This window comes from Aphelocoma coerulescens, chromosome 12, assembly GCF_041296385.1.
Source record: "Aphelocoma coerulescens isolate FSJ_1873_10779 chromosome 12, UR_Acoe_1.0, whole genome shotgun sequence".
In the NCBI taxonomy this organism is placed as follows: domain Eukaryota; kingdom Metazoa; phylum Chordata; class Aves; order Passeriformes; family Corvidae; genus Aphelocoma; species Aphelocoma coerulescens.
In genome coordinates this window covers 16,992,800-17,015,970 of record NC_091026.1, presented here as the reverse complement: position 1 = coordinate 17,015,970, position 23,171 = coordinate 16,992,800, and the positions used below count along the sequence as shown (strand labels likewise).

Here is a 23,171-nt window from a genome sequence, read left to right as displayed (position 1 = left end):
CTGGGGACAGGTGACCCTGCAGGAGTGAGAGCAGGGCAAAGGGGGGCAGGTACCCTGAGGCCTCACAGAGCCCATGACCTCACAGGGCAGCTGACGGGCTGCAAGGACAGGGAGGGAGGGAGGCAAATGAAGAGTCCATGGAGGGGAGAAAGGCAATGACATTTTTCCACATCCACCTGTTTTATTCCTTACTCTGGACCATAAGCCCTGGGTCTTTCTACCTTGGGGTGTATTTGCAAAGCCCAGGTGGGGTCTGGCTTCATTCTCCTGTGTGACTGCTACACAAACACAACTGGACAGCTCTGGTGGAACCAAGGATGCCAACCAACACCAGGTCAGGGACACGGACACATCCATGGCCAAGTCACAGACACAGAAGCACTGCAGGGACTTCAAACACACGGGAAAACAAGATCCACTCACATGGCAAACGAGTGACTTACACAGATGTATGTGAAAAACCAAATGCTTTAATCCATCTATCAAGAACAACAGTTCAAATTATTTCATTGGATACATTAATATTGATCCATAATTTACAGTGCTATGGACCATACACAAATTATTGCTGCAGTCAACAGCAGATGAATATCAACATTACAGTACCAAGCATCATAGCAAGAGGCAGTAATTAATGTCACTTTTTCAAGAAATATAGGTATTTATACTATTATCAACATCAGCTTCCCCCCCAGTGCATTTTATGTCAAACAACATAAATGTAAGTGCATTATTTTGTGCTTTGTGCTTTCCTTATGTACCTTCTTTTTGCTTTTACAGGTTGTAAGAGTTAAATATTGCTTTATAGGCCAAAAGCAGTAAGGAAGAACTTCATGGTACTCTGCATGTCCCTGCCTGTTGCATGGCTTTGGCAAAGTGAGAATTGGTCAGTTCCCCACCCACCTGCTCAGGGAAGCCACTGCTGCCCAGCGTCACACAAGTCACCATCACCAGAGCGGGCAACAACTTCTGTCCATCTCACTCCACCGAGCCCATGCCAAACCCTGCCTGTGACTGCTGTCTCTGTCCTCTGCCACCGACCCCTGCAAAATGTCACAGCCACACCCTCCACGGTGCTCAAACGGGCAAAGGCACCCCCCCTTAGCACCCACTGGGGTCTGTGTCTCCTAGAAGCGTCCCCACTGCAGTGTCACCATTTCAAGGGTGGGCACACTCAGAGGAGGGCTGTAACCTAAGGAAACATGGGGGGAAGAGTGAGCAGGGCATGGCCAGGTTGTTACCCAAGAAAACACAAGGTATAGAAGCACACAGCACAGCTGCTGTGGCCACAGAGACTTCTGCCAAGGAATCAAGCTCTTGATGGAACGGTTGGCCTTGAATCCTAACTCACCTCCACACAGCATGCAGCAAAAAAATCAGAAGTCATGGCTGTCAGTGAGTACCAGTGGTTTCACATAAGCTTGAAAAATATTCATATACCACAGTCTAGAGTTGAATTTCTGAATGCCCAGGGCAGGCACCAAATCAAAAGCCTCACTCAATACATTCAGTGGTTCTCAGTTACTACACTCCAGCATGCACACCCTGATTTGTTGTACCAATGCTGCAGAGCTGTCCCATTTTCTGAGGAAGGGCAACACAGCCCCATGTTACAGCTCAAACATTTTCTACAGCCCTGATTTTCCTACCTGTCACCCCAGCCAAACAGCAGCACCAGAAGCCTGTACCCCCATACTCGACTCGGAGCTATGGCACAGCTGCTTTGCTGGGAGCATTCTCTGCCACAGGACCACGGTGACCACAGCACATCCTGCAGCCTCCTGGGTCCTGCCTGTGCCAGAGCTTCTCTATCCTAGGAAAGACACATTCCCAAAAGCTGTCTGGGGTGGGGAGGAGAGGTATCATTACAACCCAACTCCAGCTCCTCCTTCAAAAACTGTAAAAGAAAGGAAAAAAGCCACAACCCGGTGGTTGCATCAACGCTAGCACATTGCTGGCGGCTCAAGCGGGAAGCGAGGGCCGGACACAGCCACGGGAAGAGTGACAGGAACACAGAGCCCGAGTTCCACAGCTGCCACTGCAGCCCTGCTGAGACTGAGCCCCCTGTGCTGGGAGCAGCAGCACCAGGCAGGGAACACCAGGAGCCTTCCCCCGGGAAAAGGGCCAGGAGAGGGCTCAGCAAGCTGCACCGTGGGAACTCCCATCACTACCCCCTGGCCACCCCATCCTACCCAGGTCACATTTGGTTTCTGAACACTACCTGCTGAGCCCAAGGTCTCCTTGGAAAGCTGGCCAAACTGGCACTCAAGTTACTCACCGTTGCACTCATCCTATGTAATTTCCAGTGTAGCACAAAGGAGAACGGGAAGCTCTGGTTTTCTACATGTAGGCACCATGCTACACCTCAGCGCCCTACACACCACCACCCTAAAGCTCTGTCTACGCCACACTTCAGTCAGTGCTAGTCGAGGAAGACTACAACTAGAGTTTAAGGCACTTCATTCTGAACGAGCTACGCCTGCCAGTCAGCTGTAGGCTGCTGTGGAGAATTCCATTCCCTCCGTCTAGCTCGGAACACCACCTGTCACCTCCGTGGAACACCTAGGCTGGATATAATACAAGGAAAACTACCGTTATTGCATAGGACTACACTTGAGTAGATAATGCACCGAACTACTTTTACAACATGGTTGCATGTTAAAAATTAATAACATTGTTATCAAGTAACAGTTATTTGCAGATACAGTAATTTACTCTTTTTTTTTTGTTGTTTTTTTTTTCTCTTACATCAGCCCCAGTGCTGAAATAGAACACAAATTGCTCTAACGGGTATATTAACTACATAGTTATGTTTCCAAGCATATTACTACTTTTTTTCTGTATCACTAAAAATAAATATGTAAGTTCAGTTTCTCTACAGAGTTGTTTTATTACCTAATCTAAATTTTTACTCTACCTTAAATGCGTTTAAAAACATTTTCAAAGTGAGACTGTAATATACAAAATATTCTCAAAATCTCTCTTAAAACACAGAACCCTGCATAAAAGCTTCCTTTCAAGTGTTTACAAAGAACGCAGAAAACTTCCAATGAGTTTTAAAAATGTCAAAAAATCGCTGCAATATTAAGAGGCAAAAATCTTACAAATGAAATACAAATAAATTTAAAACAAAAAGTTGAGGATAACTAAGGAATCCATGCAAATCAAAAGAAACTGTACAATGCAATTTAAAAAAAATAAAGCCAATTAGATATGTACAACATAATGTGCCCAGCTGATAATATGCATCTTTTTTTTTTGTCCAAAGAGTGTATCCCAACTTACAGTGCTCCTGCTTGGTTTGCCATTGGCAAAGCCATCCATGTGTGTCACGAAACAAAATAAAAATTTAAGAGGAAAAACTTGAACCATGATCAAAAGGAAAACCCAAATCAGCTCAGAGTAAAATTAACACTCTGAGACACTCACATCTCCCTGCAGTTTCAGCAACAGCATTTTATATCACAATCAACACAATCAGGATGTCTTAACACTTGGGTTCAGTTTGTTTTCTGAGTGAAGTCGGGTGGGTATTTTCCCTAAACACTTGTCATGTAAGACCAACACTTGAGGGACACTGTATCTTTAAGGCAGCACTATTCAATTAATACAATTACAAATTGGACTTTTTGTTGTTGTTGTTTCTTTACATTCTTTAACTTTACATTTTGTTTCCAAGTAAATAGGTTGCATTTACAATCCTACAATTGCCCCCTCCCCCCCAGTAGAAACAGACTCTTCATCTGTAATTCTATTGCTTTGAGTAGATTTAACCAGTTCAAAGTTCTTGGCGAATCCAGTTCACAGATTCTGTACATATGCTGTACAATATTTTGGAGGCATTGGTAGTTTTAAAATAGAATATACAAGTTTCTTCACAAAAATTCTAAAAAAAATCCTATATATATAATATATACACACACGCACACACACTGATGAAGCACAAGGGGGAAAAAAAAAAATCAAAAAATTCTACAAAAGGTAAATTATTTCATCTACTGATCAAGAACCAAAGCAGTTTATGAAAGGTGTGCCAACAGATGCTAACAAGCATGGTCAGTGTCCTCCATGCTCACGCTGCTCCGCCTGCTACTCGTCTTTGACGCTCCAGGAGACACGGAGGAGAGTAGTGGGTCAGTCACTCCCACGGGGGAGAGGGTATCGTCCATCAGGATATCTTCCAGTTTGGATCCCATTTTGGCAGGAACACTGTAAGTGCCAGCTGGTTCAGTCACGTTTCCCAGGTTGTCACTGAAGGTGATGGTGCCGTCAGTGAGGTCCAGGGTGGTGGTGCAGGACAGGTCTGTGTGGTGTGGCATCATGTCTTGGGTGCAGTTGTCCAGCACAGGCTCCTGTTTGATGACCCTGTTGACCATGTCAGGGGAGCAAAGGCCTGTAGATGGGACAAGGGACAGTCCATGTGCCCGGGCTTGCATCTCAAGTTCCTGTGAGGGAGAATAAAGAGCAAATGAAAAGAAAATCTGGAAGTAAAATCCATCATCTTATGCTCGTCTTGCAGCTTCCAGTTTCCTTCTCCTGTACATATTTCCTCCCTTTCCCATAGTGACAAGTGCTTGTACCTTGCACACTCCAGCCCTGCAGATTTTCTCCAAAGGTGGGTGAACACCACCCCACACAGGCCCTTCACACTCCTCCTCAGCACCTATACCAGGAGCCAAAACCCAGCACCTCGCAGCACAGACATGATCCCCTCAGGCTTCTTCTCAAACCAGTGCCAGGATAGGCAGGTTTGGCATCAGGTAGAGTGAGGAAAACATTTAAAAATAGGGGAAAAAAACGAAATAGCAGAAGCGTGTGTTTAGTACTTTTTAAAAAGTCGTATGTGAAGGCACAGCATGTCTACGTGATCCTTGTCAATCCCCACTGACACAGGAGGGGACATTTCTCACTCTACAAGTCTGGCAGAGCTGGAAGAGGTCAATCAAAACTGAGCAACAACACTATTCCTGTGCAGAAAAATTACAAGAAAGTCACAGGAAGGCTTCAGACTTCACACAGAGCCAGGATTCTTCATATCTCCATGGAAAGTTTAAATCCCACCTTCACATTTAATCATACAGATGTACTTGACTGAAGACAGATAATAGAAGAATTCATTTAAATGCCCTCTCACAAATACATCAGTAAAAGAGGTGTTTTGCTTCTACTTCTCCATTATATTAGGCAATCACGATCTCTGTTGTGATTGTGCTGTTTCTGGATATTCCTGTCACTGAGGTTGATTAATACCCTCTTCCATCATTTCCAGGCTAAACCAAGCTTCTAATGGCACACTGCAAGATCAGAGGAGAAGGTGGAATGAGCAAGCACTTCTTCCATGAGCTAACGTGCCAGAATCAGGAGTTCCTTATTCCATGCTTAATCAGAATCAACACAAAAAGGGAAAATACACACTTGAGGTTATTTGCTGCCAGATGTATTGTCTGTTACTCACAGGTCTGGGGTTTATGGTATTTTGATTGAAGGAGCCAGAGCAGATGCAATACAAAGCAAGATGAAAGATGTTTGAAAAGTGATCTCACTTAGCTTTGAAACACCACTGCTCAGTGTCACTCTGCAGAAGAGTTGAGTGTTTTTATCATCTCATTCTAGCAGCAGATTGCTCAACCAAGTACAAAACTGCACTGAGGCTCAACCCGGCCTGTTCTATTTTAAAGCTGTTTACTTCCACACTTGACTCTCAGGTATTTGCAGCTTCATTATCTCCCTGGTGGATTAGCTGGGCTGTTGAGAGGTCTCCTGGCAGGCCACAGCTGCATGCAGAGCTCAGCTGTTTGTGCTGCAGGGCAGCAGCAACACAAGGGTATCTGGGATATCACTGTCTCCATGTTAGGTGTTCTTACACCCAGTTCTGGCACAGCTCTTTAATTACCCTTCGATGGAGAGGGGTGGCTATCCAGAAAAAAAAACCTGTGTAGGCTTCAGGGTTAAGGTTTCCCATCCAGCTTGAGGTGAAGACAAAGGAATTAGTTAGAGAAATGGAGTTTTCACCCTTAAATTTCTATGTAGCTCAGAACATTGGGAACCTGGGTGAATTTAACAAGGCAACAACCCACGGAGAAAACATATTCATGCCACCTACTGCTTTTCAGCGCTGAAGAGAACTGTTGTACAGTCCTACAGACTTCAAGGAGAAGGGAAGACTCCCAAACAGCTGAACCTAATTTCCTGACTATCAACAAATATGTGATATGTGAAGTCCCAGTTCCTTAGCCCTGGCAAACAGAAGAATGTATCACCATATAAAATCTTTTTTATGGTATGGTTTGGGCCTGGTAGAACAAAACCAGACCACTCTTAAGTGCTTTTACTGGGGTGCTATGATTCTATTTTACCTTTTTTTTAAACTAAGATATCTTTGGCTCTTCCTGGAAAAATCTCTGCAGGCATCTCAGCACTGGCCACCGTTAATTTAAATGCTGCTTCCTTCTAACCCACACCCCACAAGTCACCACTGTTTGCAATCACACGCTGCAACACCAGGAGCATTTGCAGCTCGTTTCTCAGCAAACCTGTATTCTGAGCAGCAGGTGCCTGTTGGCATGTTCCAGCTTCTTCTGCCTGTTCTCCAGCTCCTTGGTGCGCTGCTGCTCCCTCTGCAGCTTGCGGATGTAATCCACCGACGCCTTCAGGATCGTTCCCTTGTTCCAGCGCATATCCCTTTGGGATCAACACAAAAGGACAAGGTAAGGCTCTGTTTCATAGCTGCTCCCTTCACACCTGTACCTGTGACTGCACCTTCTCTAGACGTGACACCCAGCTACTATTTATTCCAAGTTTGTGGATACAGAAGGCATCTGCAGTGCACTAGAGGGGGCTGGAGCACAGCCCTTGGTTAGCACATTTGCTTCAGAAAGAGAGGCTGCTGCATCACCATCTCCTCACGTCATCTTACTTTCTCTAAATAAGCAAAAAAAAAAAAATCTTACTGCAGACTGTCAGAGCAAAGATCCACCTGTCCTGCAGGTTGATACTGAGAGATATTGTCTTGCTGGCCTTGGAGGAGGCTGCAGAGCCTCTCTGCAAAGCAGCTGCGAAGTTGCTCCACGAGCAACTGCCTCAAAACACTGGAAAATCTCCCCAAAAGCATTACAGGGCATTGATGCAGATTTAAGTGGACTTTCAAACTCCAGAGTAAGAAGGTTCCTTGCTACCAAGTCAGCATTGGGAAAGTGCAAATACAAGCTAAAAGCATAAAATCAGTGTAGAATTATCGTAAAGAACATCTGGGAAATTACAACAAACACTGGCAAACAACAGGCACACAGTTACACTCTTTATTTTCCTTCTTTTTTTTCCCTTGGAGGGAATGGGAATGTGATGGCTTCCCAGAGAAACTGCCTTCCATTTTCACTGAAAGACAGACCAGTTCTGTCTTGTCAAGCTGTAACATCTAATTAATTAAAAGAATCATTTAGCAAGACATGCAACCACCTAAGCAGCCAGACCAGTACAAGGGTTCCCAACCCCACAACTCTGCCTCTGGTAAGGCAGTCAGTCACTCCCAGCACCAAACCCAGCTTGAGACAAAAATCATCGAATTAATACAAACACAAGCAGGTTCCAAAGGGGGAAAATGGACCCCCCCAAAAAATCTTCAAAAAATATAACAGCATTTCTACAGTCACAGAGCCCTCAGAGCAAGAAGAAAACATAGGAATTTTGGGGGCTTTTTTGTAAGTTCTTGTTCTTCCCTAGGATTTTTTTACCTCCTCCCTCCCACACTCTCCCTGGGCATGTTATACTTACGGATCATTTGACTTGGGTATCAAGGTGCCCAGTTCTTTTATACGGTCATTAATATTAAATCTTCTTCTTCGTTCAACTTTAGGAAAAACAGCATGAATGTTACAAGCAATATTCACACTTAATTACAACTTATTAAGTGTTTCATCAAAGATTTCTTTAAGCACCATTGAAATGTTTGCCTGAAGCTTAAAATCCAGCGATAATTTATTTTGCTCTCCTACGCATAGACACACTAAGACAGAAGTTCTGTCTATACTGTAAATTTTGGGACTGTGGAAGTCAGAGAGTTTAAAACTAAGACTAAAAATCAGGATGACTGAGAAGCAAACATTTTCCTAGGGAAAAGCACCACAGATAAATTCAGAGACAAATATTTGGATGCTCAAGGAAATCCCAAGACAGAAAAAGGGATAAAAGGCATAGTGTCTTTTTTAAAGTACTCTTCCATGTGCAACACTTTGAGGATCCAAAAGTCAAATTTAAATACCAATTTTCCTGCATTACCTTTTCAAGCTATGGAAAAGGCTTCTGAGCAGCTCAAGGCATGAAACAGTTTCTATTTTCTACTACTGTAATGTATAAAAAGATTAGTTATGGATCCTTTAAGTCATAAGATGCTCATTATTTTAAAATGCTTTTTTTTTTCCAACTTGGAAATACAAGTTCCTTTCAAAAAATGAAATTTATAAAATTGCCACACTCAGGACCCACACTGTTGTTTAAAGTCACAAATTGACCACATATCTAATACAAAAACAAATTAAAATTAAAAGAGCAAAATTGTGCAAGGTGGATTTGTTAAAAGCAATTGGGCCACATGTTGCACACAGCAATTCCATTGATAACAACCACTTGGGTTTATTGAAAAAAAAAATTAAAAGAGAATTAAAATTCAATAGCAGATTCAAGCACACATTTCATAAGAATTTGAGGTATTTGATCTGTGGGCATAACACAATGATCTAGTGCTTCATACTATGTGCAGTACCTCATTCAGATTTAAAACATCAGTATTTGAACACCTAATGCCCAAAATCATTCCAAGAATCAGTGCAAAATGTGAGGAACCAAAACTTACTCAAGTTGTGATTGTCTTTCTTTTGCCTCTCCTTAGCCAACGCTCTCGCTTCCGACTCTGTAGGAAAAATACATGCTGTGCATGTGAATGAAGTAATTAGAATTAAAATAATTCAATCACAACATTTCAGCCTGTGAAATATCTGCACAGGAAGCCTGATGGATATTTGTCACACCAATTATTACCCCCATTCCAAGGAGCAAGAAGGGCCTGTGGATGCCAAAACACATCGCTGGGACTGAGCTTCACCTCTGCACCTGTGGAGCATCTCTTCCCACACTTCTCAGAGTGACTTCCACAATGGGAACGTTTCCCACGGAGGCCCTGACTCAGCAAGGTGTTTGAGGACAACAAACTGCTGAAATCCAACATACCTTCTCCAACGCCTGCACACCTATCCCACGGGAGCTGAACCTGAGGAACAGCATGCTTATGGCATTGCTGCCTGCTCAGGACGTGACACAGGCAGGAGTCAGAGGCTCTGCTCACCCAAACCAAGGCTACATCCTTCTGTGGCACGTGCACACACATCACCACAACACTCAAGGGATAACTTAAGTGACTGTTAAAAATAGTGTATTTTCCAGCTACACTAACTGTTCCTACGACATGAACAAAAAAAACGGTGAAAAATTCAACTCCTTTCTTAGTAATAAAGTTGGAAAACAGTGGTTCTTGCTTCAGGAAAAGCAAAAAGGAAAGCAATGGTAGCCATGCCGCCCAGAACTTGTCTCCTCAGCTCAGAACTGCCCTTCACCTGGCTCCACACACTTACTATCTATTTTTGATTATTCTATTACTGTTGCTATTAAATTCTAGAATAATCATATAATTATTAACTTCAGCATGCAATAGTTTGGAAAACAGCACAACTAAATTTCTTCTTTTCAGTTCTCATTTGATCCTAAGCTTCTCAAGCAATTTAAAATATTTTTCATTTTTTGAAAGGTGAGGTCATTAATCCTTGCCCTATTGCATTCAAACCCCCAAACCAGCAAGCACTTTGCAGTTCCACAGAAGGAGCAATGAGTGTATCATGTTTTATCACATGTTCCATTGTGGAAACAATCCCTCGCTGTCTCCAGTAAGTTTCTTTCCTGTATCATTTTATTTCGATCAGAAAGACTCACCTAAATTAATTCTGTGTACAGGTGAGTCTAGCATATAAACATTAAACTTATTTCAGTTCTGTTTTGATGTATTTGATAGATTGAGGACTTCCATAAGACCACTTCACTCACAACTTCCCTTCTCTTTCTGCCTTCTTGGCCTGAAGCCTTAACACAGGCACCTGCAGCAAATCCACCAGTCTGCACATCCAAGCTGGGCTGAGTTTGCAGCCTACAGCCCCTGAAACTTTCTGTACTTGGGGCAATGAAACTGCCTGTAATGCCAAGACTGAGCAGCTCTCCTCCCTTCCCACCCTCCTCTTCCACAGTTCCATCTCTGTACAAACTCTGCTATTTTCTAGTAGCCACAAATCATTGTGTGCTCCGTGTGTCTTCTTCTGGCGCTGAGCTCAAATTCTGCGCAGCCCTATAAATGCAAGTATCTGCCAGCTCAGAGAGGTGGCATTTCCTCCTGGCCTATTAAAATTGCTCTGCTTAAACTAATTCCTGCCCAGAACCTGCTTTGCAGCTGAGTCAGCCTGTGAGTTTTCACAATAGAAACCCAGAAAGATGACAGACAAGAAAGAAACCGGGCCCCTACCCTACTGCATAGTCAGTAACTCTGCTGGGCTTAAGAACAGGCATTTCTGGGCATTAATACGATTTTGCCATCAGTTCTAGAGTGGATCTCCATCTGTTCAGCTGATTCATCCTTACCTTGTACATGTACCCTATGTGTGGTTATATCTTCCAAGCAAGCAGAAATAAAACATGCATGAATATGAAAGTTTGCTTCAAACTATCTCACTCCTGTACACATGTGCTTGAGAGAAAGAGGCTTTTAGTGTCCCACTCTCCTTCCCCTGCCTCCCACAGCTTGTTCTGAGCATTGCTGCAGGAACCAGCATAAAAAAATTTAAGGAACACATCATTTTCATCTTCATTTAGTGATGCATATTCATAGAATCATAGAATGGCTTGGGTAGGAAGAGACCTTAAAGATCATCAAATTCCAATCCCCCAAGTGGCTAATTTTACATTTTAAAGGATCTACATGTCCAGATTTCACATTATAACAAGTTGTTTGTTCATTACTGCCCGCCTCTACTGAAGTAAAGCCCCAGTGTGTATCATTCCTTGACATGAACCCCATAGAGACTCCAGATGTGAAGTTTAGTTAAAGTTTGGTGTTGATAGAGCAAACAGTGAACCCAAACTAGAAAACAGCTCTGGAAGAGATGCATGGAAGCTTCCTGGAACACAGTATCTTCAACGTGCAGGTGGGACTATAACAATTAAGGACTTCTCTGAATTTTTGACAGTGAACACATACATGCCCACACATGAACACAGGCTAAAAGTAATTATTCACCCATATATTCTTTCTCTTAACAGAAATTATGTCCAGTATCACCTGAATTCAAACTAATGATATTATTACTCCAAGGTGGTATTTTAGATGTATTTACCTGTGAGCTCCCTTTTTATATTGGGAAGATTAGCTGGACATGAGTTGCTGATGTTTAGTCCTGGAGGAGGCATGCTTTGGTTGCCATAAAGGTCAATCAAATTGCCAGACACAGGCAACTGGAAAAGATAAACAAGGAAAAGGATCATTTGGTTTGCCTTTATGAATGCCTTTGTACAGAAGAACAGAGTCAGGATATGATAAGAAATCTGTGCTCTTTTCCATGTGCAAACAGAGCCTGCAAGAAGGTCAGCAAAATTCACAGATATGCACAGGCATGAGGGATAAAACATCTAGACTGGGAAAATTCTGTTCTCTCTCCTCAAAAGTGTGCAGACTTAAAATATTAAGAGGTAACAGAAGAGGTAAAATGCTGATGATATTGCTGGATTGTTGCTCCTTATTTTTCACTAAAACTATTGTATCTATATCCCCAAAACTTCTCTGGTATCTGAAAGAGCCTACAGAACTCTCCCAGAGAAACCCTCCCCTTTTTCCAGGGATACGTGAGTGGAAGTACTTTGCAAGTTGTCACATGCTGGAGGAAGAACACTGTATTAATTAATCACATTTTTCATGTGATTTGAAAGCTACCTACACAGAAAACATTTCAGTTTACTTTGTTTTTCGCCTTACATAACAAGAACGCGCATCAGTAGGAGGAAGATTATTTTTACAGTAAGTTTCCTCAATTACTTGTTCACTCTGCTGTATTTTTTTAGGTATTTAAGCAAGAAGATTTATACAGAAATAAGACAGTATTTCAACAAGACCTATCAAACCTATCCCTTTATATTGAAACATATTTAAAGAAGCTTGCAATTATGATACTGAGTGGATTATTTTACCTTTATCTCATCTCTTATTTGTTTTAGAAAAGACAGGTATAAAACACTCTGGTATCTTATCTGAGTGGCAACACTTCTTATCATCACTGCTGCAAAGAAAACCAATCCCTCCAAGACACTGATCCTGCAGAGATTAGAGTAAGTATTAACTTTACACCCATGTAAATAATGCTGGTGAATACAATGCAGTGAGTCACAGCCAGGACTATTAAACTCCTACTGATGGGCCTTGCCAGACTGGGACCTAAGAAAATTTCTCTGCCATATGGAAGCAGATGAAATAGGAGTTGATATGTAAAGTACCACCAGCTAGAAGCCATGCTGATAGTTGTTGAGAACAGATAGTGGCCCACGACAACACGAAAGTCCCCTGACTCAATCTTTAGTAAAGAGACAGAGAAAAAATGTAACTGAATTCTCACTGAGAGTTAGCCTCATTAAAAAGAAAGAAAGAAAGGAAAAAAAAAAAAGAGTATCTAATAATGCTGCTCAGATCACAGCTGAGCTGTCCTGGTTGTGACCTGCCCACATCAGTGTCAGGGTGACCACTCAAACTCACTGCTCTACAAGGCTGCCCCTTGTCTCTTTGGGTCCCCCAAACACATCCCTGACACCAGCACAGCGAGAGCGTTACACACCCTTCCGACCTGGATGTGCTCATCCTATTCATGCTCCTAAGCACGGGGAAAGCACAAAGACCTTGTTTGTAGCCCAAGGACTTGAAGTTCATAACCAGACATGTGAAATGTAATTAGGAATTTCAGGGAATTTAGAAAAAAAAAAAAAAAAAAGAGATTTTTTTGTTAGAAAACTAGAAACTGGCATCTCAAAGCCTGGGTAAAGCAGCCAGGCTGTAATGAAACGTGGAGAACACCGAGCTGCTTTCCTTACTGCAAGATGGACCCTGATTGCTACAACAGTTTGTGATTGACTTTTTTCCCCAAAGGTGTCCAACACTGTGCCAGATTTCCATGTCAATAAACAGGACCAGTGTGAGCAATGACCACAAAAGGGGACAGTGAAGGCAGGCAGCAACTGCTGAATGTGCACATGTGCATGGCTGCTAAAGGCCGTCCACAGGAATGCTTATCAGGGAAATTCACATTTGGGCGAGGGAGATGCCAACAGTCTCCACTTGAATCAGTGATCCACGAGCAAAGAGACTGATCAGCTTCTTTCTTTGACTGCTTTCCCCAGCATCCAAACTCCACAGGTCAAAGCTTCAGTTGTAACATTTTCCTACACATGGTCCATGCTCAGTATGAGCCTCTGAGAGGCCTCTTCTCCAGGACGGCTGCAAGTCACATCTTTGGGACTAACTCATATTAATTCCTTCCAAATGAAAACATAAAGTACATGCAACACTCTGGGTCACCTCACATAAAATACCTGCAGCTAAAGGTAAGTTAAAATCAAGGCACATCCTCAGTTCACAATTACATAACAGTTCCCAGAGGAATAAAATCAGTTGACTAAGATAAAGCCAATAATCATTAGTGCAGGGTTTAGGGGACTGGGAAAGGGGAAAGGACCCCTGTGCTGAGGGCACTGGCTTAAGATGTACAAGACAGCAGTGTGGTGAGCACACAGAAGCAGCCACTAGACTTAAATGGGGCAAAAAAAATCCCTAAAGGGGTTTATTATGTGCACATTGCAGTGACACCTGGGCATTTATTTCAAATTATTCTTATTGGAAGAAACTGGAAAAAACTACACATTGTCTGCAAACATTTCAGGTCTAGGACCCTCGAGCCTTTCACCACCATCCTCAAGTACAAGATGGGAAAATGTCAAAACTTCCACAGCCATTTCATACGGAAGATGGTATCTCACACTTTGAGAAAGACATGGAATTTTCTGGAGCTAAGGATGCTCCTTCCCTGTCTTCTCCAAATTCTAGCATGTTTCCAACCTCAATATAATTTTCCTTACAGCTTTCTTAGCTATTTCTGGCTAAGAAGAAATTTAAATACAGCATCAGCCAGATCATCCACCTTTATTCTTCCAAAAAGAAAATGAAGAAAGAGTGGCTTATGCCAGGCTTAGTGTGTTATCTTCATTGAAACAGCATGGTTGAAAATGCTTTCACTTGTGAGATTTCATATTTCAAGGTCTTGGTATCACAAATTGCACAAACACACTAAGTAAAACAAATTTCAATCTTCCTTTCACTTTGCATCTGCTTCTTTTTTTTCTAATAATGGCTTTTATATAACAGAAATTTGAAATATGGTAATTATGACTGCAGATTCATCATAGTGTACATTCATGGGAGTCTGAGGCTTTCATTTCTCCTCCACTACTCCAACAAAACAAGCACCCACATTCTGTCTAAAATCACTGAGACATCATCTGTGTGATCAACAAGGCTGTTTCTAAGGTACCAGTACACACTGGAATGGATTCTGCATCCCAGCTTGCGCAGCCCACAATGTATTGTGATGTTCCCTGACCTACAAGAACATGCTCAGCAGCACTCCCTGTAACAAAACTCCTCTACAGTGGAGTTTGAATTCCAGAAGAAAGCCACATTTAGACAGAGCTTTCCATGCCAGGCTCTGGCTGGAGTTGATTAGCTGGATGAATTAATTGCCATCTCCACAAGAGCACTTTACACAGTACTCATTAATTCAATTACCAGGTCATATCTAGGCAGAAAACCTTCTCTACAAACTAGTGACCATTCTGTGATACTTTCCACCACAGATCTTATTCCACCAAATACCAAAGCTGACAAACACTTTGACAAGCAGTTGGTTGCAATGGGCCATTTTCAACTCGAGGTACTTGGAAACTTCCTTAGATTGCTCTGCACAGAAATCTCTGATTTTGCTTATCAATTAAGTACTGTTATCAACTGTAACAAACTGGTCCTTTTGTTCTTTGTTGGTTATGGAACAACAACTTCCTTTGTCACAGTCTCAGCACAGCTATTTATAGGTTGTGTCTCTTCAGAGACCCTTTCCTCTCTTGATTTCTCCCACCTCGATTTAGCTCAGTCTGTAGGCACTAATTTCTTATTAATAAAATGCTGTGTGTTTTAAGAGCTAAGTTCTGTCCCAAAAGAAAAGTGCATGGTTCATTTTTTTTCCCTAAACCAATTGTTGAGAAACATGGTTCAATCTCCATCTCTTCAGGATTGGTACCAGGCTGATTCAGAGACTGAAATATGCTTTTTTCCTCCAGTTATTTAAATTAATTAATAAAGAAGTCCTAATTTGTTTCATATCCTTATTTTTCAGACTTCACTACACGGAGTGGGAAAACTTTGAAATTCCACAGTAAATGTGGATCAGGCAGTCTTTACAAGGCTTCTTGCCAGGCAGTGAGCAGGAGGGACGCAGACTACCCTGAATATTGACTACAGGCACTCCTTGCACCAAAAGAGTGCAGAGTATCCTTCTGTCCCTGTCTCGAAGCAAAGAGCCATGCTGGGGTCCCTGTGAAACGAGAGAAAAAGAAAAGCATAAAGATATCCAAGTCCCTTCTGAATGAATGGTCCCAACCCAATGGAACTTCAGAGAAAGGACTCCAGAAGAACCTCATCCCTCAGTGAAAAAAAAAAAAAAAAATTGAAAAACAGATCAACTTTTTGAAAGCTATCTTCTGACCGTTTCTTGAGGTTTTCTCTCAAATTCCAGGACAGCTGCACTTTGCAAGTCAGATTAAAGGAAAATTTATTCTCTCTGGCAGGACAGTGCAGCTATTTCCCCGTGTACCCAAAGGGCACTATTTAGAAAGGGAAGCGGGTGGGCCGCTTCCTGCGTCATCCACCACGTCTCTGAGAGGGCTGTGGGAATCTGTGGGAGCACAGGACTAGGTTAACATGACATCAGACAACTACTGTCAGCAAATGTAAACCTATGCCACAAAATCAATGCTCTGTGGTAAGCTGTAAATTCTGGCACCAGATAAAACAGAAGCAGACGCCAGCACTGGCAGACATCTACTCAGCCAGATCTAACAGCACTTAAGCCTAGGGCAAAAAATTCACCAGAGCTACCCTCCACAGAAGATCAAAATCAGATTATGCCAGAAGTACGATTATACTAATTCTCAAAGCAATGTGAATCAAACCAAAAGAGCCACTTGGAGGAAGCCTGTGCCTTCCCTCAGTGCTTTCTGCACTTCTGTGTTCTTGGCTTTTATCACAGGCTTCCCATGTCCCCTGCCTTGTTCAGTTTTCAACCTTCTGTATTCCTTCCCCTTTTGTTTGTTTCGAAGATTGATTTTTAATTTATTTTTTCTCCCGCTAAATTCTGTAACATCTTTGCTGTCATCTAGCTGGGGACTTCTCCCCAGTTGAGCACAGGCTGAGCTAAAGCTGTGATGTTAGAGATAATACAGAGTGTCTCTGGATAGGGATGCTAACACATAGCATACAATTTCTTAGTCAAATATGACAACATTCAGGAACCTGGGATGCCAGAGGTTCCTTCTTTTCTGAAGCCAAGTATAAAGTCCATGGCAATATTTAATATCAGTGGGAATGAACTACTCCTGGTAGTAGTTTACTCCTCTGTTGCAATCCTCTCACCACTAACCTGGAAATAAGCAAAATTGTCCTTTGTATTCTCTCAACCTGACTCCAGCTTGTACTTTTAAATTCATGTTTTTTCATTGGAACTGTATTACCTTAAGATCTTCAAAGAAAAACCAATTACACTTCATGGAACAATGCAGTAACTACTTAATTGCAAGGAAGAAAAGTCCTGCTGCAGTTTTGCTTCCTCTCAAGGAGAAACAATTAGACTTAACAGGGAAACCAGAAGAAAAGGACCATTGTACCGTGTTTGCCATTTGCAGGGCTGGGTCCACTAAGCCGAGGATTTCTTCATTATAACTGGACTCCAAACTGATGATGTCATCAATCACATCATCCATCTGTAGCAGAAAAGGTGGACAAAGAAACAGAACAGTTTTCAGCATCACTGGGACACAGGAGCCTGACAAAGCACTTCAGCCCCACAGCAGAGGTGCCTGTGCAGTTGTGCAATCCCTCAGCCATGACTCCTGCTATCCAGGCAGCATACTGGGGTCATGGCAGAGCTGATGCTTCATGGTCCAACTCCCTCCTCCCACCAGCAGTTACCCTGCACTATCTGCCCACGGACACACTGTTCCTCCCAGCAACAGCAGAGGAGGAAGCTGCCCATGGAATAAGTGACTGTAAGGACATGTCTCCCTCTCCCCACTGCAGCATCGCTGCCTCTCCTCCACTTCTTCCCTGCATGGGACCAAAACCGGGGCACAGACAGGAACAGCCCTGGGCACCTGCAGGGAAGGAGAGGGAGCAAAGATTTGCTGCTGGCCCTCAACAGCAGAATCCATTGGATTTGTGTCCCTCAAACACCCTCCTGGGAAGCACCACCCAGGGGCAGTTCAGAGCTGATTTCAGGTGGTACAAAACATCTTCTTTCAGGGGCTGGGCTGGAAGGTGCCTCCACAAGCTCCTGCACAGGCAGGAGGAAACAGCCCTTCACAGCACCCACGCAGGTGCTCCAAACTGTCCTGCAAGATTGACTATTTCAGGGCAGGACTGACTATTTCCTTTTTGCTCATTATAAAAAAGGAGCTTAAATGACAGAGATCTACAAAATCAATGCATAATGGTGATGGTAAAAGTAGCAGTACATGGGATTTTTTTATCAGCTCCAGAAAGTGTGATCACAACAAATTACATCAACTGGAAGTGAGGGCAAGAAAGGAACTAACAGTTACAGCCCATACCCGAAGTCTTGTTACTGATTCTGGTAAGAAATAAAACCCCCTTAGTTTTAAGAAAAATAATGAAAATACAAAAGGGTCCACCTTTTTCCACCTGAGGATGAGTTACCACAGATGGATTAAAGCCTTCTCATACAATTTTTTAAAACTCAAGTGTGATCTGCACAGAAATGTGGACTTAAGAAAATATCAGGGCAAAGCCACATCCATGCAGTCTTGGAAAATCCAGTTAGAAAATATTTCCTGATACAAGACCTTAAAGCATGGTTGATGTGCTCTTCTGCTGTGGCATGACAGTGCTAGAACAGCACGAGCCTTTTCCAGGTATCTCCAAGCAACTTTTAACATCGATGCTAATAAACAACATTGCTGTATTGTACCTTAAATACATCTTACATTCAACTTCTTAAAGGCACTGTGGGGCAAGTTTATTTTTCAACATATCAAGAAAGAAACATGCTCATGAGAAAGGGGAACTGTGCTCCACCTCCTGTGTCATCCAGTACCTGCATGCATGATGCTCGTGAGTGTGTATTCAGAGCCGGGCACTCACTCTCAACCCTGCTTTGCTCTTCAAATTTATAAAATCCCTGCAGAAATAAGGGGAAAAAAAAAGAAAAGAAAAAAAAAAAAAAAAGAAAAAAAAAAGAAGAAGAAGAAGAAAAAGCAAAGCATGGATCCGAGTTCATGGCACAGTCTCAGTCCCAAAAAGAGCACAAATTAAATAGTGTCATGCACACATGTTCCCGATGACACAGCAAAGTGAAGCTGTAAATATCCTCAAGAAAAAATTGTCTGGGTACACTGGGACAATAGGATGGAAATATCTGATTTTCATTTCTTTTAAAACTATGGAGCACAAGTATTTCCCTTGCATGTGCAAAATACGTTCTGTGATAACTGTTTCTCCAGGCTGTGCAACATTTTGCTCACGGAATGCATCTGTACTAAAAATCTGGCACAAAGGCTTGCAGGAAGGAATGAGAGGACAAGAGGAACTCTACAGTTGCCTCCTACTTTTCATGTTACAAAAATTCTGACATGATTCTTATACTTGTTAATATCTTCCCAACCATTTTCCTTTGAAGCCTGAGCACACATGTAACACCTAACTCAGTTTTTGCCAGCAAAGATTAAGACAAGATTGCAAAGGACTTCTAGGCATAGGCTACTGAAGTCCTATATTTGCAGCACTGGAACAGCAGTCAGTAACATTTTAGGGCATATTAGCTGGGATAATCTGGCCTTTCAGCTATGCAAGAGACTTACTCAAATTTTACCATAAAAATACCTAAAATATCTCAAAATAGCTTTGTGTTTTTTTCAGTTATTTTTGCTATACTCTTTGCACTTTCTAGACAAATGAGCCATAAATAACATTATTGCAGAAAGCTACATCTTACAAAGCTGCTTTGTATTCTCCAAAGGTCAATTATTCACTGTATGCATCAAGCAACAGGATGGGGAAAAAGAAAAGTAGTTTTAGTAAGTGTAAGCTAGCTAAAATAGTTCAAACAAGAGGAAGCTAGAGGGACATGGGTTTTTTGCCAAAAATATCTATTAATCAGGTGGACACAGAGGTAGCAGTTACATTTTCACAATGAACAGAAAAGATAAACAGAACATACAGTGAGCAAATATGGTTTAAAACAACTTAATTAAAGCAGATTACAACACCATTTTACTGGAAACACAAACAGGAGAGATCTTACCTCTTTCTCACAGTTGGAGTTGAGGGTGAGCATAGCCATGGGGCTGTTGGGTGCGCTGCTCCCCGTTCCAGGTGGCATGACATGATCCCCAGGCTGGTTTGGACATGGCAAGCTCAGGGCTTGGTTGGCATGTTTATTTGCTAGAGTGGTAGAGAGGTACTGCTTTACCTGCTGCCGCTGGGCCTGCTGAATGTGGTACTTGGTTGGATTCTCAAGGTGAGTCTGCACCTGTACAACACAATTTAAAAAGGATTTTACTGCTTTACAACGACATCGTTGCAGGTGCTATGGACCTGAGCTATACATTTGTGACATAAGGACCAGCTATTCGACAAAAAATAAAACCTGTGCAGCTGCAAGGAAGTCCACAGTGCTTCACAAACTGGCATTTGGTGGCAAGGAATCAGTTTATGATTCGGTCTTTCAACAACTGACTTATTGTCGGTACACCAAGAAGTTCCAGCTATTTTTCTACGTGAGATTTCTCACTTAAGACCAACACTCGGGTTTTCAGTTCCTACAGACACTCCAGAACAGTCAGTTCTGAGTTCAGACCTTCAGCTATGTGACATTTAGCTTTCACTAAAATATGGAGAAACGAGTAATGTATTGCAGGACTCATTTTACTTGTTAGTAGCTAACAATTAAAACCAAGAAGTAGGGATTGCTATCCTTAATCCACTGTCAAATAACAGAGAGATAACAGGTTTGTTATCAGTGGTTTAGGTTTTGAATGTTTGGGGTTTTTTTAAATTAATACCTCGGTTAAAATAAAAGAAGAAAGGAAGACACCTTTTTCTGCCTACAGATTATTTATATCTCAGATATACAGCATAAATCATATACAAATAAGACAGCCTGTTTATAAACACATCATGCAAATAAGATGCAAGAAAAGAAGTGTTTCAGTTCAGATCAATCACTGTCGTCAGCAACAGCTATTTTTGTATTTAAGATAAGCTTCTCAGTACTTAGAAATTTTTTACATACAAAATATGAAAATCCTCATACTGAACAACTGTTGCACACCCTAAATAAGCAAGAGAAGAAAGGCCATTTTTTTTTCCCCATTAAATTTTTCCACCATATCCTGGAAACTTTTTGTTACCATTCGTTGATCATTAACGTTGCTTTCGGAAGGTAGAAATCAACCCAAAATATAGCAATACACTGAGAAGTTTTGTTTTAGAACAGTTCCATTAAAGTGAACTTTTGCTGTTACAAGAGACCATGCATGGCCCCCACTTATTGGTGTGAAAAAAATTAAATAAAGCACCCAAGACACCAGAAGAAAAGGGTTTCCTGTACAATGCACACCTTTTTAGCAACAGGTTTTACAACAAGTCTCCAATAACTCACCTGATAATGGTTATACTCAAGCATTTCCAGCATGCTACCTAGAGGTTGCAAGAGAAGAGACTGCAATATCCTTTGTCTATGCTACTCCAGTTTGAGGGATCCACATATGGAAGCACAACAAACCCCAGAAGAGCAGAAGAAACTTGATGGCCACTGCTCAGACTTTTAGTAACCTACACTAATTAGCATGCAAGTGGAGAAACACACAGTTCACACAAGGCCTCTTCTTGGAAGTTATGCAAGTTTAAGTTAAGCTTTAAGTATTGGTATCTTTTTTTTCCCCCAGCTTTGATGTCATGCTTTTTCATAAACATAAAAGGACCTTTTAAGCAATGTGCTATCAAAGTCAGATTGACAGTTCGCTCAAGGCTAATTCACTATTCAGCTTTCGTTCCAGTCGTACTAACACACAATGGTAGTTTTCTTTAGCAGGAAGGTTAAAAGTTTTTAAGTACAGAGTAAGAAATAACTGAATAAATGCCCTATGAGCCTAACACATATTCCCTGGCAGTGGCTGCCCTGGATAAACCCACAGGGCTCTGCAGTCCTGTCCTCAGCTTCACAGCACAACCCAGGACTGGCAGCAGAATGTGAAGCACCTGAAAAGGCTCTACCCCATCTTCAGCTTCCCTGGTGCTCCAAAGCCATTAATTCTATCTCAAGCTAGAGTTGCAAGAAGTTTTCCAGTTCAGGAATGGCTGACAAAGAGCTAATGCATGTTCCAAGTGCACTTATCTGTACTTGGGCACAGTCCCTACACCTTCCAGAACTGATTTTTTCATTCTATCCAACTCCTTGACAGAAGTCTGTACTCAAACACAGGTATAAAAACTGCCCAACTGGCATTATCTTCCGAAGCCTCAGCTCCCAGGGAAACACATTAAGATAGCATTTCTAGAGAGTTTAATCTGCTTTGTTGCACTGTATCAATAGACAACACTGTGCTGTGATAAGTACAGCACTTACTTTGCCAGTCCCAAACTGCATTACCAATTTTCCTATCATCAGTGCTAAGAGCTACACTACCCAGATAAGTCTGGTTTTTACTAAATTTTCCTCTTCCAAGTAGATAAAGTTGTCAGTAAACAAGCTATTTTTGTAACCCTTATCTTTGAATATGTTATGTTAAAGAACAAGCCCTCCTCGCCTGACAGAATCTGCACACTCCTTTTCCTCCACAGGCATCAGGTGTCACTGCTGTTCTCCATCCCGGGATGGGGCAAAGTCCCTCCTCTCTGCACCCACCACCTGTCCACTCTGCACACTCCAAGGAGAGAGACCAACAAAGCTCCAAGATCCACATCTCAACACTGTATCATCAAATACTACATTATGTATAACATAAACCAAAACACTTAACTGAATCCACTACATGTCAAGTCTTGTAGTGCCTAATTGACAGGATTTTGTTGGCAAAACACAAACTTACTTCACAAGAACATACTCCCCCTGTGACTTTGTTGTGCTATTCTACACTAAAATATTTTATTTTGCTACTCAATTATTAATTTAGGGTTTTTTTAATGGCCTGTGCTGCTTTCAGCATGCCACGGAAGGCAAGTTCTGAGTTCACATGCCACAAGTTCACACAAGTCCAGTAGTGAACCAAAGAACACAGAGAACTGCCTTTTCTGTCATTAAGTTGCTCCAAAATGACACAAAGATGATATTCAAGGACTAAATATTTCTTTTAATCCACAGCTGCTCAAGCACACGTCCACATTCAAATACAAGCACATACAATTATTCTCCAAATGGAGGAGCACGTGATAACAATTCCCACAAGAACGGGAGCTCCCACAGGACTGAAGCAGCTTTAAACGTGCTTCTTCTTGGACAGATGTACCAGTTTGAACTGCTCCTGCTCTGGCTGAGTGTGAGGCCCAACTGGCTACACAGAGAAAACTTGAGTTTGATTTGCTGTTTTGTCACTGGCTGCTCTCTTGAGCTGCCTTAAGATTTCCATCACAGAAATCTGGTGGGGACTACCTTAATGAACTCCATGCTGTTTGTTGAGACTGCCTTTAGCCTAGAGCATCCTATTCTGCAGACTCTACAGCAAAGGCAATCCAAATGTGCCTTCTTGGGCAAACATCCCAA

General features: G+C 42.1%; 1 protein-coding gene across 6 annotated transcripts in view; it reads right to left on the bottom strand.

The window, feature by feature from the left end:
- Window positions 1–450: 450 nt before the first annotated feature.
- Window positions 451–23,171, bottom strand: part of MITF (melanocyte inducing transcription factor) — a 104,000-nt gene continuing 81,279 nt past the window's right edge. For 4 of the 6 annotated variants that reach the window (XM_069027415.1, XM_069027416.1, XM_069027417.1 and 1 more), the window contains 8 exons: window positions 19,713–19,940; window positions 18,507–18,590; window positions 17,062–17,157; window positions 11,427–11,544; window positions 8,849–8,905; window positions 7,771–7,846; window positions 6,534–6,681; window positions 451–4,445 (listed from right to left, as the gene is read on the bottom strand). In XM_069027415.1, the coding sequence (XP_068883516.1) occupies window positions 4,044–4,445; window positions 6,534–6,681; window positions 7,771–7,846; window positions 8,849–8,905; window positions 11,427–11,544; window positions 17,062–17,157; window positions 18,507–18,590; window positions 19,713–19,940 (1,209 nt within the window). In that variant the 3' untranslated portion in view covers window positions 451–4,043. The remainder of the gene's footprint in view (window positions 4,446–6,533; window positions 6,682–7,770; window positions 7,847–8,848; window positions 8,906–11,426; window positions 11,545–17,061; window positions 17,158–18,506; window positions 18,591–19,712; window positions 19,941–23,171) is intronic. The other 2 variants (XM_069027418.1, XM_069027420.1) reach the window with 1 other exon arrangement.